The sequence below is a fragment of the Zingiber officinale genome, chromosome 3B (genome assembly GCF_018446385.1).
Source record: "Zingiber officinale cultivar Zhangliang chromosome 3B, Zo_v1.1, whole genome shotgun sequence".
NCBI classification, from domain to species: Eukaryota; Viridiplantae; Streptophyta; class Magnoliopsida; order Zingiberales; family Zingiberaceae; genus Zingiber; species Zingiber officinale.
This window is the reverse complement of record NC_055991.1, coordinates 85,547,190-85,563,932: the sequence shown is the minus strand read 5'-3', so window position 1 is coordinate 85,563,932 and position 16,743 is coordinate 85,547,190. Positions and strand designations below refer to the sequence as shown.

The window sequence follows — 16,743 nt, the reverse complement described above, 5'->3', positions numbered from 1 at the left end:
TCAAAATTTGGCGCCTCATCCCAACCTCGGAATCAGAGTAAGATTCAAATTTAACTAATGTCTTATGTAATATGCTTCATGATCACAGGTGAATTGGGCTAAGTCCACGGGGGCATTTCCTTCAATCTCCAACGACCTCTCAGTCAAGATTCTAGACTCTCGCCCCAGCGCGAGTTATAAGTGAGCATACTTCAGGCCCAACGACCTCTCGGTCGGCTATCTAGTTTCTCGCCCCAGCATGAGTTGTAAGTGAGCATGCTCTTACGCTCAACGACCTCTCGGTCGGCTTTCCAGACTCTCGCTGCAGCGCGAGTTATAAATGAGTTTGCTCTCACGCCCAACGACCTCTCGGTCAACTTTCCAGACTCTCACTCCAGCGCGAGTTATAAGTGAGCATGCTCTCACGCCCAACGACCTCTCAGTCGGCTTTCCAGACTCTCTCCCCAGCGCGAGTTATAAGTGAGCATTCTCTCACGTCCGACGACCTCTCGGTCGACTTTCCAGACTCTCACCCCAGTGTGAGTTATAAGTGAGCATGCTCTCACGCCCAACGACCTCTCGGTCGGTGTCCCAGATGTTGGTTAGTCCTAGGAAAACGTACCAATTCCACTGTACAAAAATTTTTTGTACAAGTGTCGAACCTTTCCTTAAATAACCTATTGTGTTCTTTAAAAGTTAAATTAGGAATCGCAGACGGAACTTAACATCATTGATTCCAAATTTAACTTATCTGTTCTTAATGGTTTAGATTTGAATCGCAAGCGGAACTTAACACTATTGATTCAAATCTACCTAAGTTATTAATTCCATAAATATTAATTTCCAAAATTGGCTTCCAGGACTGCATGGCGAGGCACATGACCTTCTTGGATATGGGAGCAACCACCACCGCCTAGGCAAAACCTTTTATGGAAAGCTAATATTTATTTCCTTAAATAACTCTAGGTTAACCAAAAGGAACAATCGAATCAAAAATTTGAAAAAGAAGAAAACACAAACTCGAAAAATAAATTCGATAAACTAGATCTAATTGTCTCTTGTATTTGGAATTCTTACAAAGAAAATAACTAGTATGATGCAGAAAAAAATTACTAGTTATACCTTCTCTTTGTAAACTAATGACCTCGAGATTATCTGCCGTATTCCTCGCCTCACCTTGGACGTCGTGTGGGCGACGATCCTCCAAGATGAACACCACCCAAAAGCTTCCTCCTCTTCTTCTAAAATCCGGCCACCAACACCACCAAGGAGAAGAGAGCAAAAGGGAAAAGAGAGAAGAAAGGGAGGGACGACCACTTGATGATCTCCAAGCAAGAGAATAAGAGTTGTCCCATGAAGCCCCCTCACTCCTTCTTTTATATTACTTGCCTAAGGCAAATAAGGAAAAACTTTTAACAAAAATAAAATCATCCAAGAGTTTTTCCTTTTCCCTTTTAAGTTTTCCTTTTCTTTCCTCTTGATTGAATCAATCTCCAAATCAATGGTTGTGATCAATCCTATATGGTTTAGGATTAAGTTTGGCCGGCCCCTTGCTTGGGCACCAAGCAAGGTGGCCGGCCACCATATTTAGGAAAGGAAAAATAATTTTTAATAAAATTTTACAAGAAGAAAAAATTCTTATAAAAGTTTTACAAGCTCTCTCTCCTAGAGTTAAAAAAGGAAAGTTTTAAAAATTAAAATCATGTTTTAAAATTTAAAACTTCTCTTATAAAATTTCTTTTTTTAACATGATGATAGAAAATTTTAATTTTAAAACTTATCTCCCTTTTTTTCTTAAACCATGAGAGTGGTTAAAAAAGGAAAGTTTTAAAACTCTCTATTAAAACATGTGGCCAAATTCAAATAAGGAAAGTTTTTAAAATTAAAATCTCTCTTTTAAAACTTATAGTTTTCTACAAAAAGAAGATTTTAAAAATTCAAAACAACCCTCCTATTTGAATTATTCTTGGTCGGCCCCTACAAGCTTGGTCACCAAGCAATAGGGCCGACCCCTACAAGAGGATGTGGCCGGCCATTGCTTGGTCACCAAGCAATGGTCCGGTCCCCTTCTTGGACACCAAGAAGAGCCTTACATTTGGATGAACTTGAGGCTATAATGAGGCTATGATAGGGACCTAGAGGAGAAATTGGTTTTGGCCTTCCGATGAGCTTGAGTATCCCGTGTTCGTCCCGAACACACAACTCAAGTTCATCGATAATAACTCATTCCACTAGAGAGTTATTATCGCACTACCACACCAATCCCAAATTACATTATGGGCTCCTTCTTATCATGAGTGTGTTAGTCTCCCTGTGTTTAAGATTACGAATGTCCACTAATTAAGTAAGTTACTGACAACTCACTTAATTAATATCTAGCTCCAAGAGTAGTACCACTCAACTTCATTGTCATGTCGGACTAGGTCCACCTGCAGGGTTTAACATGGCAATCCTTATGAGCTCCTCTTGGGGACATTCTCAACCTAGATAACTAGGACACAGATTCCTTCTATAATCAACAACACACACTATAAGTAATATCATTTCCCAACTTATCGAGCATATTGATTTATCGAGTTAAACCTCACCCTTTGATAAGTCAAACAAATAAATATTAAATATATGTGCTTGTTATTATATTAGGATTAAGAGCACACACTTCCATAATAACTAAGGTTTAGTTCTTTTACTAAGTTAGTACTAAAAGAACTGACCTAAATGGTCCTACTCAATACACTTAAAGTGTATCAGTGTAATTTATTAGTCAAGATAAACTAATACTTAATTACACTATGACTATTCTGATGGTTTGTTCCTTTCCATCTTAGTCATGAGCAACTATTTATAATTTATAGAGAACCGACAACATGATCTTCTGAGTGTGACACCATACTCCATGTTATCTACTATATAAATTAATTGAACAATTTACATTTAACAAATAAATGCAGATATTGACCAATGTGATTCTTTTATTTCAAAAATAAATGTTTACAAAAGCTAGACTTTTAGTATACACTCTAACACCAGACTCTCACCCCAGTGCGAGTTATAAGTGAGCACGCCTTCACAACCAACGACCTCTCGGTCGGTGTCCCAGACTCTCACCCCAGTGCGAGTTATAAGTGAGCACGCCTTCACAACCAACGACCTCTCGATCGGCGTTTCAGACTCTCGCCCAAGCGCTGGTCGTAAGCCAGCGAGGCCTCCACCAATTACCTCTAGGGGGCAATTTATGTCACTACCGTCACTCAATTCGCGGAGTGTATTCTATTTAAAAATGCCTTTTTTTGTTAGAGGCGTCTGCATGAAGCAAGGGATCGGAGTTCTAGTAGGAAAAAGGTAAAAGGACAGGAATAAAGACTGAAACACGATCAGATCTGCATTCAATAAATTATAGGGAAGCACGCCTCAAACTCTCATTCTTGAATCAGTAAAAACATTGAGGTCATCTAAGTGTCTAACATTCTCTTCCGGTACCAGTCGTGAGTCGACACCTCGGGCAACAACGTTTTGCTTGGTCTGCTTTCTCAAGATGGATTCGAGCCTATTCTAAATAAGCTTGAGTCAACTGAAGAACGCGTCGTTATTGAGTGATGGTTTCATCTTTAATCTTTGCTTCTTCCTACATCAGGGACATAGAAGAGGCGTGTTTCTCTTTAAAATAGATTATGAATTGAGCTTGCCTCTCCAGGTCTGAATAGGCTTTCTGCTTCAGCGTTACCTCAGCACAGCCCCCGATTTAGCAACTAGCCAGAGTTCTTTAATTTCCTTACGAAGGGAAGACTGGAGATCCCTCTCTTGCGTTATCTCGGCTAAGGCCATATCCTTTTGGGCAAGCGGTTGGGTCATATGAGCCAATTGCTGGCGAAGGTGTTGCAGTTCATCAAACTCGGAGTTCAACTCCATGATTAGGGGACGACAGTTAAAGGAAGGTATATCCCTGTGGATGGAGGGCATCCCCTTTTAAAGAGGAAGAGGAGGGAAGTCAACTTCTGTAGAGATTAAAGTGACCCTTCCTCCAAGGTTGATGGAGTAATTAAATAGGTTACAATACCGATGGTCTGGGAAAATAAGCAGCATTTATAGTTATAATGGCGAAGTAAATGAAACTTGAGTTTGGATCTAGTCAGTCGGACTTGAGTCTCCTTCGACTAGACATGAAGGGGAGGCTTGTGATACGATGCATAAAGGTGAGATCCGATAAGACCAGGCAGTTAGAAGTAAAAGGGATGTGACAGTCAATAATTAGGAGGGGAAAGCAGGAGTTAGGCCGCCTAACGTTATCAGCTGCATAATTCTCGATCGGATACAAACAGATCAGGGCCCCAAATCTGAGACACAAGATGCAACCTGGAGTAATGCCTGACCTGCCCCGACTGGTCGGGTTTCCTCAGCTCGGGCCGCATAGCCAGGCCTGGTACTTTCAGTAAGACAACTCATAGTCGGCCCTTCAACGATCCAAGCTTGAAAGATGGGACCCTCGCCACAGCTCGTCCCCCTCATCAAGACTCGAGTCAAATGTCACACCCGAACGGTCATCCCGAGCTATCCGTAGCCAAACCCGGGCAGGAAAGAAAGCGCTAAGCGACAAATAATGTCAGGGAATTATAACCATTTGTCAGAGAATAATTGTCATCAGTCAGGGAATATTCCAGTGGTCGGCCATTGCCTGAGAATGGAACATTCTTTCAACCAATGAGAGGGCACCACGTATCCTCCATCACCCGATAGTCCCTGACACACGACATTCTCTGACATCGGTCAAGCTCTAGAGGTACGCATTGTCATATAAAAAGGAAGGTCATTTCCCTTGAGCAGGTACGCACACATATACACTTATCTTCTACAGTTCTTTTTTCCTTTATATACTGTTCTTCTGGAGAAAAAAATACCTGACTTGAGCGTTGGAAGGCCTGCGCTGGAGATTTTTTCCCTGATTTCTTGTCTCTAACGTTCTGTGTGCTTATCTGAATGTGCGCAGAGCCTAAGTATCGCCGACCTCCTCACCACTGTCCGGAAGCTCCACGTGGGAGTCCGTCTTTCTGGTGCACATACGCTAGATGTGTCCAAGTCGCCTCTCCGTCAACACCGACGCCATCTCAGCCGACCTTCGTCTGACTCAGTTTCCGGATAGGATCACATATGGACTGATTTCATATCATTTCGAGATGTCTAAGTCTATCAGTATGTTTCGGTGAAAATCGACTGATGCAGTTAGAGATCTCGAAATGATGATTGTAAATGTATTATCAAATTTGATTTAATATATTGAAAATAATAATTTTTTTTAAAACACGAAAATCGATTTAAAAAATCAATTCAACTAATAAAAAATCGGGAAACAGAGAAAAATGGAAGTGGATAAATAATTTAGTTAATTTTGAAATCTTAGTGTTCGGTAAAAATGCTGAATTGTTTTATATCACAACCTTTTTTTCCCTCAGTACGAATAATATTAAAAACCATAACTCCAATGTCTTCATACTATTCCAACAACGATGCATTTTTCATTCATTCAGAAGAATTAATTTGAAAGTGCCAATTGAATTCTATTTGTAATTTCACTTGTTGAATTTTTATTTTATTTTTTATTTTTTATGTATTAATATAGATATTTAATTTTTAAAATTGATTAATCATAAAAATATTCGATCCAATCCTAAATATTTTTTTTTATCAACCATTAAAATAAATTTAAAGATACCAATGACCGTCACTCTATAACTTGTGTCTTAAGATTATCTTTTTATTAGACAAAATTAATTTATTTTTTATTAGAAAAAAATAATTTACAGTCTGCCACAGTTAGAAACCGACCATAATATATGATTAAAACATTTAAAATGTGATTATTATAATACAAACTTTAAAATGTATATATATATATTAAAAAAATTATAATATTCTTGTTAAAATTTATAATTTTATTCTAATAAATAAATTTAATATATTTATCTATATTTTTTATAAGTAAGATGTAAAATCTATAATTTCAATATCAAAATTATTATTATTTTTATTTAAAAGTTGATTGATGAGCTTAATAAACATATTCACGAACTAACGAGTCGAATAGTGTAAATCTTGAGCTTAATTTGTTTATCTTAACAAGCCTCATTAAACGAGATCAAACGAACTTTTATCGAATCGAACTTCGAATAGTTCACGAACGACTTGATTCATTTACACCCCTAGTTGAATATTTTAAAAATCAATCTCCAAATGTGGCGCTCCAAATTTATTTAACAGGTGAACCCAGACAAAATACCATTTGCTTCTAAACACTGAATTATCAAAAAAAAAAAAAAAAGACAAAAAAAAAAAACATATATATACACAATAGAAGCATCACCCAGTTTCAATCTACATGTAACAGATTTAGATTCTGATAGCTTCAACCTTAAAATTTATTTGATACTATTAAGCCAACTGGATCCAACATTGGATTGCCACAAAAATCTTAATTTTTTCCATCTAGAGATTGGATGTAGAAAAGAGCATTCCAACTACAATTGCTCAAGTTATTTGTTGAAATTAAATTTGAGATTTGAGGCCGACAATCATACTTGTTTGCTTGCAGCACCTCTGATAATTATTGAGAAACACCAAATAATGATAAGATATGTCGAGGGGAAAAAATATACAAAGTCAACTCCAAAATCTTCATTTTGCATGGAATTTTCTGCTAACAGACTCGTAGCTGGGGACATGGATGACTGCCAATAGAATTATCAAAATAATTGAGATCAAACAAAATAAAGAACCATAATGTTTTTTCATCATAAATGCAGTTTGTGATTTACCATTTCCCCATGATGCCAGTGTAAGTGGTGATGAAATAATCTTTTCAGCAAGAGAAGCAATATCTTTTAAAGTAAGTTGGTCTATGGCTTTTAGGAAATGCTCAACTGGTTTCCTGCAACATAACCAAAGCCAAGCTGATCAGTTGCATGAAGAATGATTAAAATCTATAAATTGAGCAACATTAAATCAAATACTAAAGTGCATTGTCCTTAGTTATGTTTGTCCAAACTATTTAGCATAACTACTACTTGAATTTTACCCATCCATTGAAAATAATCAAGACTGTATCAAAAGTAATTAATAAGATCTTCACTAGCCCTTAAGTTTTAAGTCTACCAAAGCGGGTTTATAGCTCAACCGGAACTATCAAGTGGGGGTCCATTGCTTTTTCAATATTCTTCGTGTTATCTCATAAAGAACTTTACCCTATTTTATCAAATAAGCTTTAGCTACCCTTGAATTCCAATTCCAATTCCAATTATTTGGGTTAGGTTGTTTGAAAATGATGATTCACGCTTCCACGGAATAATTATTGCAAAATAAGCATGCCCTCGAAATAATAATTAATAAAAATGAATCATTTCAAATGGAAAAGTGCTCTCCTGTCTCTACGGATCATCCCTATATATGCGAGCATAGACAGCAAACTAAGTGAGATGCCTACGGGAATATGTTTTGTCTTTATTATTCCTTTACCATGCGTACACTTGAATGATTGACCAGTAACTCTGTGCTGGTTCTATTTAATCATATGGAACGACATGAACTTGCTTCAATATGAATTTTTATTGAAATTGAAGCACATGGATAATCAAGGTAAAAGGTTCCAATTTTATTCTGCATTCAAACAGATATTTGGTCCACAGCTTGTATTCGGTGAGGGATTTCCAATTCTTTCTCCTGTCACCCCATGTGTTTTGTCTATTCATTTCCATTTGATTTCCAAAGTATAGGAGCCTACCTTTCACCATATGTGAGAATCTGTCTTCCAATATCTTCCGATGCCAGTTTCTGTCATATGTATAAATAAGTATTGCCACTGTAATGGAAAGAGAGAAGCTAATAAATGGAGAACTTTAAGGATCAGTACTTTAGATTCCAGATTCATCAGAATTGCTGACTTGGTTGACTCCTTAGCTCTGTCAAGCTGTGCCTGCTCAACTGAGAGAGTGAAAACCAAACATGTTAGACAAATAAGCATGGTAGAACAATCAGTTCATGAGTTTAAGTTTAAGATAATAGCAAACCTTGACCAGCAGTTGAAGCCGCAAGCAGTTCTCGTGCTGCCAAATCAACAGCTTTAGAAACAAACTCAGGCCCCTGATCAAGATGAGTTACAACAATAGCTGGTCATGCATGTAGTGAAACAAAATGGAAGATTTGGACATTTGTTTGCAATTTTTTGCAATTTAGATTGCTGATTTTTCAAAATGGATATTCAGTTAGAAAAATACTTAAATATACTGACAGATGCATCAATAGCAAAGAGTTAGCAGTTTATCATTAACAAAAGATTAACAAACACACCTCTCAAGTAAAAGGTACATAAAAAGAAACTTGGCAGAAACTGTGACTAAAGGGGAAATCTCTGGGATGACATCCCAGACAAGTGCATAGATGTCTTGTGGGAGCAGTTGAAAACTTGTGTTCGTCGTTTATTTTTAAGTATACATCATACAGAGGTATACATTTTCTACCATTCTATCCATTCTATTGTAAGACATTTTACTTCAAATTGATTATTCATCTAATTTGAGTAATGCAAATCTATATAAATTTTCAAATAACTTGACCTAGGGTACAGGATAGTTTTCCACAACTCCCCATCATATTACCAGCATTATGTACTACAACTACAATGGGGGCGTTGCCATAATCAGCTGGTGCAAATCTCAAGTTTTGCATTAGCATATATGGTTAAGAAGATCATATGCAAGACAACCAGTGCTAATAGAAAAAGAAACCAAAAGTCCTTTACGTCCTTTTATGCAGAATATGAACGGTGGTAATACTCCATTGTCAACTTCATTCCTAATAGAGCTTAAACAATATCAACAACAACAACCAAGCCTTATCCCATTAAGTGAGATCGGCTATATGAATTCATTTACGTCATTGGATTCTATCTCCTACTATATAATCATCTATACTTAAATAAATTTTATCTTAGTTTATTATTGCTAACCAAGTCTTTTTTGATCCCCTCTTCCTCGTTTGATGTACATATTTGTCATAATTTCATATCGTCTAACTCGAACATTTATTGATTGTCTCAGTACATGTCCGTACCATCTTAAACGTGTCTTTCAAAATTTTCACTCAATAGATGCAACTCCGACTTTCTCTCTAATACTTTCATTTCTTATTCTATCGATCCTTGTATGTTCACAAACTCATTTAGCATCCTCATCTTTGCAACTTTCATGTGCTCGAGTCAGAACCGTCATATAACATAGCAGGTTTATCCATCGTTTTATAAGACTTTTTTTTAAGTTGTAGACGTACTTTACGATCTCATAAAACACCTGATGCTCTCCTCCAGTTCAACCATCCTATTTGTATTCTAAGACATCTCTCTCAATCCCTTTATCGTTTTATAAAAATGATCCCCAAATACTTAAAGCTCTCGATTCTAAATAATTCGATATCTCCTATCTTAATAATTATCTCATTATATCCCAGTGCAGCCAGGTGCATGAAACTCCCGCTATGCGGGGTCCCGGGGAAGGATCCATTGTACGCAGCCTTACCTTGCTTTTTGCAAGAGGCTGTTTTTAGGATTTGAACCCATGACCTTTTGGTCACAAAGCAACAACTTTACCGTTACGCCAAGGCTCCCCTTCTACATCTAATATTACTAAACTTAAATTTCATATATTCTGTCCTTACTCTACTAAGTTTAAAACCTTTTACTTCTAGTGTTTCTGCTAAGATTCTAGTTTAGGATTTATTCCTTTACGTGTCTCATCTACCAAAACAATATCATTTGCAAACAACATGAATCACGGTACTGTGTCTTGAATGCGTCCGAGTTCATCCATAATTAGTGTAAAAAAAATAGGGACTTAGAGTTAATCTGCCTGAAGTTTTCACTCTGGTTGTTACATCCTCATATATATCCTTGGTTAGTTCAATATATATGTTATATTAATACCTCTCTTTTCTAGAATTCTCCATATAATTTTTCTTAGAGTTTTATCATAAGTTTTTTCTAAGTCAATGAATATCATGTGTAAATCTTGTTTTTGCTTTCGATACTTTTTAATTACTTGCCAAAAAGATATATAGCTTCTATTATCGACCAACCAAGCATGAACCCAAATTGATTTTCAGTCACCGTGATCTCTTTCCTTAATTTTTTTCTATTACTTTTTCCCAAAGTTTCATGGTATTACTCATTAGTTTAATACCCTTATAGTTAATACAATTTTGTACGTCTCCCTTATTCTTATATAAGAGCACTAGAGTACTTACCCTCCATTGATTAGACATTTTTTTTGTTTTCAATATCATGTTAAATAATTTTATGTCATTCAATACCTTGTTTCCCTAGGAACTTCTATCCCTCTATCGGAATATCATCTGGTTCAACAGTTTTTCCATTGTGCATCCCATTTAAAGCTTGTTCTACTTTTAAAATTTGAATTCTACGATAAAAATTTAAATTTTTATACTCATTCGACTTACCTAAATTACCTAAGTTAAGTTGATCACCTAAACCTTCATTAAAAAGTTAATGAAAATACCTCTGTCACCGCTCTTTTATTTCTCCATTGTTTACTAGTACCCTATTACATTCATCTTCAATACATTTTATTTGGATAAGATCTCTTGTATTCCTTTATCTCACTTTTGCTATTTTATAAATGTCTATTTCCTTTTTTTTATCTAATTTTCAATATAACCGTTCAAAAATTCCATTTTTTTGCTTAATTCACTACTTTTTTTAGCCTCTTTCTTGACTATTGTAATTCATTTTTCTTTCACTTTCTTTTGTATATTTTCATTCCACCATCAAGATTCTTTACTTGATGGTACATGCCCATTTGACTTACCGAGTACCCTCTTAGCTATTATTTTCAACTTTGATATCATTTTATCCCGTGTTGTATTAGAATCACCGAATATTTCATCTAATACTTGTACTCATATCTTCTCCTTAAATATGTTTTGCTTCCCATCCTTTAACATGTAATATTTAATTCTAGGAGTTGTATATATTTTCTTTCTATTAATACTAGACTTGAGACGCATATCTAACACTACTAACCTATGTTGGTAGTTAAGCTTTCTCCATGACTTTGCCATCTTTACAAATCTTTTTATCACTCTTTCTAACCATAAGAAAGTCAATTTGCAATTTTTCGTAGAGCTTAAAGAATAAAAATTGAAAATGCTATTTTCAATGTAACATGTGGAACTAAATGTGACTATATTAGCTGAAAATTTCCACAGAAGATGCTAATGGTTTGACAAAATTCACGAGGAGAAAATAAAGCCTAGAATCATATGGAGGCTAGAATAGCATACACTGGTTGCTTGGATTCCAAAGAGGCCCGTATGATTGTATATACTGTTGAAAGCCGAGAATGATTCCAACTGTGGGAACTGACTTAAGACATTGATATCTGCACATAAAAAATAATGAATTTTCAAAAAAAGAAGAAAGAAGAAAGCTCATAATTTTTTTTTAAAAGTTAATGGCTTCACAAATGGTCATGCTACCAAGAAAGGTATGCTCCAAAATCATTAAACCTTAATCCCAGAGGGGGAACACACAGATAAGTACGCAAGATAGAATTTTGGTCACATACATAAACGAGATTGCATTCCCTTTCCTGGTCCACCAGCAGAGAATGAACCGCCACCTCCCAAAAGCATCTGGAGCATTAAAAATCATTGTGAGTATAACCACAAGACAGATACACCAATACAACATATTGATCCCATCACCGCACACACAACAAAAAAGTTATAGGTTGAATTTAATATTCAACCTGAAGTACTGTCACTGCCATTGCTTCCTTTTCTTTGTACCAACCTCCAGGAACCTCAAATGCAAGTGCAATATGTGTTTTCTGTTTCCAGTAAAAAAGTTTAAGAAAAAAAAATAGACCATTGGAACGCAAGATGAAATTCAACAAATAAAGTGGCTGAATGTAATACTCACTGGTGAAACTGATTGGCATCTATATTCTCCTCCTATATAGACAGATTTTGGCTCTTCTTGACGAGGCACTTTAGGAAGATCTGATAGAAGTGGTTCAGCAATTGATACAAATTCCTCATGTTCCACACCTGAGGCTGCAAGTACAAACCTAGGAGCAGTATAGTGCTCCTGCAATTATCGCATTGATCCTCAAGTCAATCATCTTCATTTGGCAGGGGAAAAATTGGAGCAACTTAAGGGATAAACTATCTTACAGCGATAAACTCCTCCAATATTGTTCCATTTAATCGATCTATTGCAGACTCCGGAGCAATTAAAGGATTTGCCAAGCCGCCTGAATATCCTGCTGAGTGAACAGCCTCCAAAAGCAAGCCCTGAGGATTGCTAGAGAGTTCTCCTAGCTCTGTCTTCAGTTTCTTAAGCTGCAATTGAAGGCTGATTTACAATCAAACTTGTCAGAAAATAAAGAATAATACTTGAGCACACCTGTTCGCTAACTTCCCAATCAAGAAAAACAGGATTCTTGGCACTGTCAATAAGCACTTCAACCATCTCTGGCACGTATGTTTTCAGAGCATCGTAAGTGTAACTCATCTGTTCACGTGTACCTGATGCTGCAACACTCCCACCTATGGCTTCTACTTCTCGGACCAATCTCAATTGGCTCCTATTTCTTGTGGTCTTGAATGCCATTCGTTCTAGCAAATGTGTGGCCCCAAATGAAGATGGTGTTTCATATACTGAACCACAGTCAACATACAATCCTATGGAAGCAATTGGACCCTGAACAAATGTATTCAATTACGATTACATTTGGACACTAAACATAAAACATAAAGTTGTAGCATTAACTAAAAGCATACAGGTGATGTTTCGGAGGCAATTTTTGCACCATTTGGAAGAGTTGTGATCTGTGTCTTGCCAGGCTCCACAAAATCTGGCAGTGGTGGAGGAACTGTAACACCAGGGAGTGGAAAGTCTAAAGGAGGAAGCTGACTGGCCTTTCCTCCAGTTAACCAACTCAAGAAACCTCCAGAAGACCTTTGCACAATGCTACTGCTTGCATATCTAACAGTACCAAAAATCCTGGCACTATCTGCTTGTTGCTGCAGAGAATAACCAGCTGTCAGACAATAGTTCCATCAGACAGTAATAGTACTGACACATGAAAAATGTTAAAGCATCACCAACTCAGATAAAAAAAAATACAGTAGGCAATTCTTTAAAATTTAACAGCTACCCAGATCCCAGTAAAATATGATTGATAGAGAAGAAGATGAAAGACCAAGCTTTAATTTGATTCAGGGATGTCCAATATATTGACAAATAGTGTCCTTGAAATAATAATAATATTAATATATATAATATTGATCATCCTTCAAAGTTTGAAAAATATCTTGCTAACAAAATCTGGAAATTGGAGAACAAGGAGTCATGGTCTGGAAACTCAAGTGGAAAAGCAATTTAAAGTCTTATACATGAAAAAGGATGCTACCAAATAATATGACTATAAAATATTCAATTGAGATTGTATTATGTGCAAAGTGAAATCTAGAACGTGGCTCCTTGACATCACTAATTATTTAAGAACCTATTTAAGCTCAATCAAGAAGCAAATGAGATAAGGCCTGATAATTAAGAGAAGTGTGAAGTGTTGAAAGCATTACACATGGCTACATAAATTGTAAAAAAAAAATCACAACACTCCAAAATGAAAAGTTTATGAAAGCGCGTGCTATATATGTCAAAAGACTAGCAGAGGGCACTTTCTTTTCAATGCTCCCTCTGTCAGTGTGGATCAGATGATTAATTGATTTGAACCTAGAAAACCAAGAGTATCAAAAGATAATCTCAATCCTCTATTAACTGATTCTTTCATATTACTAAGAGTGTTAGAACAACAAATATGATATTGTATCAATTCAACGTTAACTGAACTACTCGGTTGTCTTAGTATGATCCATTTATTTCTCTATAAACACAGAATCTATGGTATTGCAAACCCATTGCAGATATATTCAACACAAGTGGACTCCTTGAAAGAATCTGACATCCAGGAGCATGAGTTTGCACTGAGAAGAGTCCTCTAATGAGAATAAAGCTAAGGAATAGGCAAACTCAGTTCTTTCTGCCAATGCTGCCTTATAATCTTCCACTGTCATTCTTCCCAATATCAGTAGTTTTGTAATTCTCTAAATGAGAACTAACATTCAATCAATTCACAGCTTCCAATGCATGATTTCCATTTAAGGAAGGAACACAAAGATCCATCTTGTTCTTAAGTGATTCAGCTTACTATTAGTTTTACCATTGTTTTCTCTAACAGGTAATCTTAACAGTGATCAAATTACAAAATATTTCATCTGCAGCTCCATAAAAATCAGCTAACACCAAAAATATGTTTTTTTCCTTGTTTGCCACCAAGAAAGAAAAATAGTTTCTTTATACCAACAGTTTTACAATCAAACTTTTCAATTTTTTTCTTTGTTGCTTGGACACAAGCATTATAATTTTCAAAGGGAAAAATTAATTTCCTTAACATGAAATGTGCTACCATTTCACCACATCCAAAGATCTTCAACAAGCATCCAGAAACAGACACACTTTCCTCTAAGATTATCAGAGCTTTTTCTTTCTTGTCATGTAACTAATAGTACTGGAATTTGACAAAAATTATTTCTGGCACAATTTTAAATTCCGAAATCAGTATCCTATAATTTTTTTTTCTTTTTTTTCTTACAAAATATCAAGAGTTTTAAATAGATGATTGACACTTAGTAGGTACAACGAATCATACACAGTACTCTTTTCTAGGAGAAAGGAAGGGATGAACTCCAACAAATCAAACAAGGTGCAATTTTATCCCTGTACGTACGTTTATAAATTTTCAAGATGGATTTTTTACACATGATAAATTCCAGACACTACATATCCAAGAAAAAAAAATCCAAAGTCGCCAATCAACCCACCAACTCTTAGAACAACACAAAAAAACCCAAAAAACGCACCGGTAATCATATTAAACTAGAAAATACGAGCATACCACCGCCAGATCTGGAAAGCAAACGTGCAAGACATGAATTGCCTCAGAACTGAGGAGCGATCGAGGGGATCAACTAACCTTGAGAGAATTGAAGCGAGATCCGACAGCTCGGTACATGATCTAGCAACCCAACCCTAGATCGGAGAAGGCAACGGGATCAGACACTCGATCGGGATCAGAGCAGCGAGGATGATTTTTATATAGATCGGTATTATTCAGATACCGAGTTCAGATCCGGATCCGACATAATCCAAACCGACTCCGATGGCGTTCGAACGAGTAGCCCGACCCGGTTTATTCGGAAAAGCCAAACCAGTGTCTGAACCAAATTGATGCACCGGTTCAACTGCAGCACCCAAAGCGGAACCAAATCGATCCGTTTCATCATTAATTATTCGTTTATTAATATCTACGTTACCATTTATCGTTTTAAGAAATAATTGCACTTTAAAATTTAAAAACTTTTAGGTAGAAAATAAAAAAGGCCCAAAATAATAGTAAATCATTTAGGAAAATGATCAAAATTTAAATTTTAATATAATGAATATTTTAAAGGTCAGCAGTTTCCATAAATTATGCTTAGATTTATCCGAATTAGAATCTCTTTTCAAAATTAATCGAACTCTAGACGTCTAAATTATAAAAAATTTAAAAAAATATATATTGAACCAAGTAATATCAAATTTAAGCAACCGATCTGATTCTATATAAATTTTTCATCGATCACTAGGATAAATCGGAAAGTACTTGTGGTGAGCGACCCAGAAACTCAACATTCCGTAGTTGCACATCCCATTTTAAAGAAAAATTTCTACAAATACGTTGATTTTGTTTGGAAGCAGTGAGCTATGGATTACCGATGAGCTAGTTGGAAGTTTAACGAGAACAAAACTTTGACAGGGGATATTGGGGGATGCCTGCAACATCAAAGTAAGGAGGAGAGGAGAGTCCCTGGCACAACTACTCCAACGATCAAGTCAGAATCCAGAAAGAAGAAGAATAGTGGCATAATGAGAGAGACGTTATTGACTTGCATACCTGTGCCAGCAGAGAAGAACCCTTTTTATAATGTCTCCTGTAATCTCCGCATTTAATAAGATATCATATCACTGTTTGATAATCTATCTAATCCACCATGCTTTCCATTGTATCTTGCAGTCCCATCTAGGTAAGGGGGAGTATTGTGTATCTGTGCAAAGATATAATATTTTAACTTTTTGACAAACTCATATGTTGTATTAATGGTGAAACGGGCTCATGGGCCAAAAAGTCTATCAGGCTGCCAGTCAAGAGATGGGTCACAAATAGGGGGTCCAATCCTCTATGAGGGATGAATGCGTTATGATAGTGTCAATAGGGGGGGGGGGGTTGACTCCTGTAGACAACTGCCAAATTGAGGAGCTGGACACCTTGGAATAGGTTTGATTAGCAGTAGTCGATCGTGGGATGAGGGGGAGTAGAGTTTTGTAGGCATTCGACATAATTGGGGAGCTGACCCTTAAGAGCATGTTCGATTGGTATTAACCGATCAAGAGATGAGGGGGAGAAGAGCCCTGTAGGCATCTAGTAGAGTTAGAGAGTCGGACCCCTAAGAGCATGTTCGATCAACATTATCTGATCGGGAGATGAGGGGGAGCAGAGCTCCATAAGAGTCCTACAGGGATGGAGAGATGGGCCTTTGAGAGCATGTTCGATCAGTATTAGACGATTATGAGATGAGGTGGAGCAGAACCTCGTAGGCATT

At 36.4% G+C, this 16,743-nt stretch overlaps 1 protein-coding gene across 1 annotated transcript; it reads right to left on the bottom strand.

The window, feature by feature from the left end:
- Nucleotides 1-6,359: 6,359 nt before the first annotated feature.
- On the bottom strand, nucleotides 6,360-15,213 carry LOC122056693 (mitochondrial-processing peptidase subunit alpha-like). Its single transcript, XM_042618766.1, has 13 exons — nucleotides 15,078-15,213; nucleotides 12,820-13,062; nucleotides 12,443-12,739; nucleotides 12,211-12,378; nucleotides 11,957-12,124; nucleotides 11,784-11,864; nucleotides 11,601-11,667; nucleotides 11,317-11,414; nucleotides 8,034-8,106; nucleotides 7,877-7,947; nucleotides 7,748-7,797; nucleotides 6,786-6,898; nucleotides 6,360-6,698 (listed from the first exon to the last, which is right to left on the bottom strand). The coding sequence occupies exons 1-13, from the start codon at nucleotides 15,114-15,116 to the stop codon at nucleotides 6,646-6,648; spliced, it is 1,521 nt and encodes a 506-aa protein (XP_042474700.1). The 5' UTR covers nucleotides 15,117-15,213; the 3' UTR covers nucleotides 6,360-6,645.
- Between the last annotated feature and the right edge of the window lie 1,530 nt (nucleotides 15,214-16,743).

Bases quoted from the DNA above. Each gene is read 5' to 3' on its own strand.
- LOC122056693 (XM_042618766.1), bottom strand. From the start codon at position 15,116: ATGTACCGAGCTGTCGGATCTCGCTTCAATTCTCTCAAG. The intron at 12,740-12,819 runs GTATGCTTTTAG...ACATTTGTTCAG, and splicing joins TTGCCTCCGAAACATCACCT to GGTCCAATTGCTTCCATAGG. The intron at 8,107-11,316 runs GTATGCTATTCT...CATCTTGATCAG, and splicing joins TTGGAATCCAAGCAACCAGT to GGGCCTGAGTTTGTTTCTAA.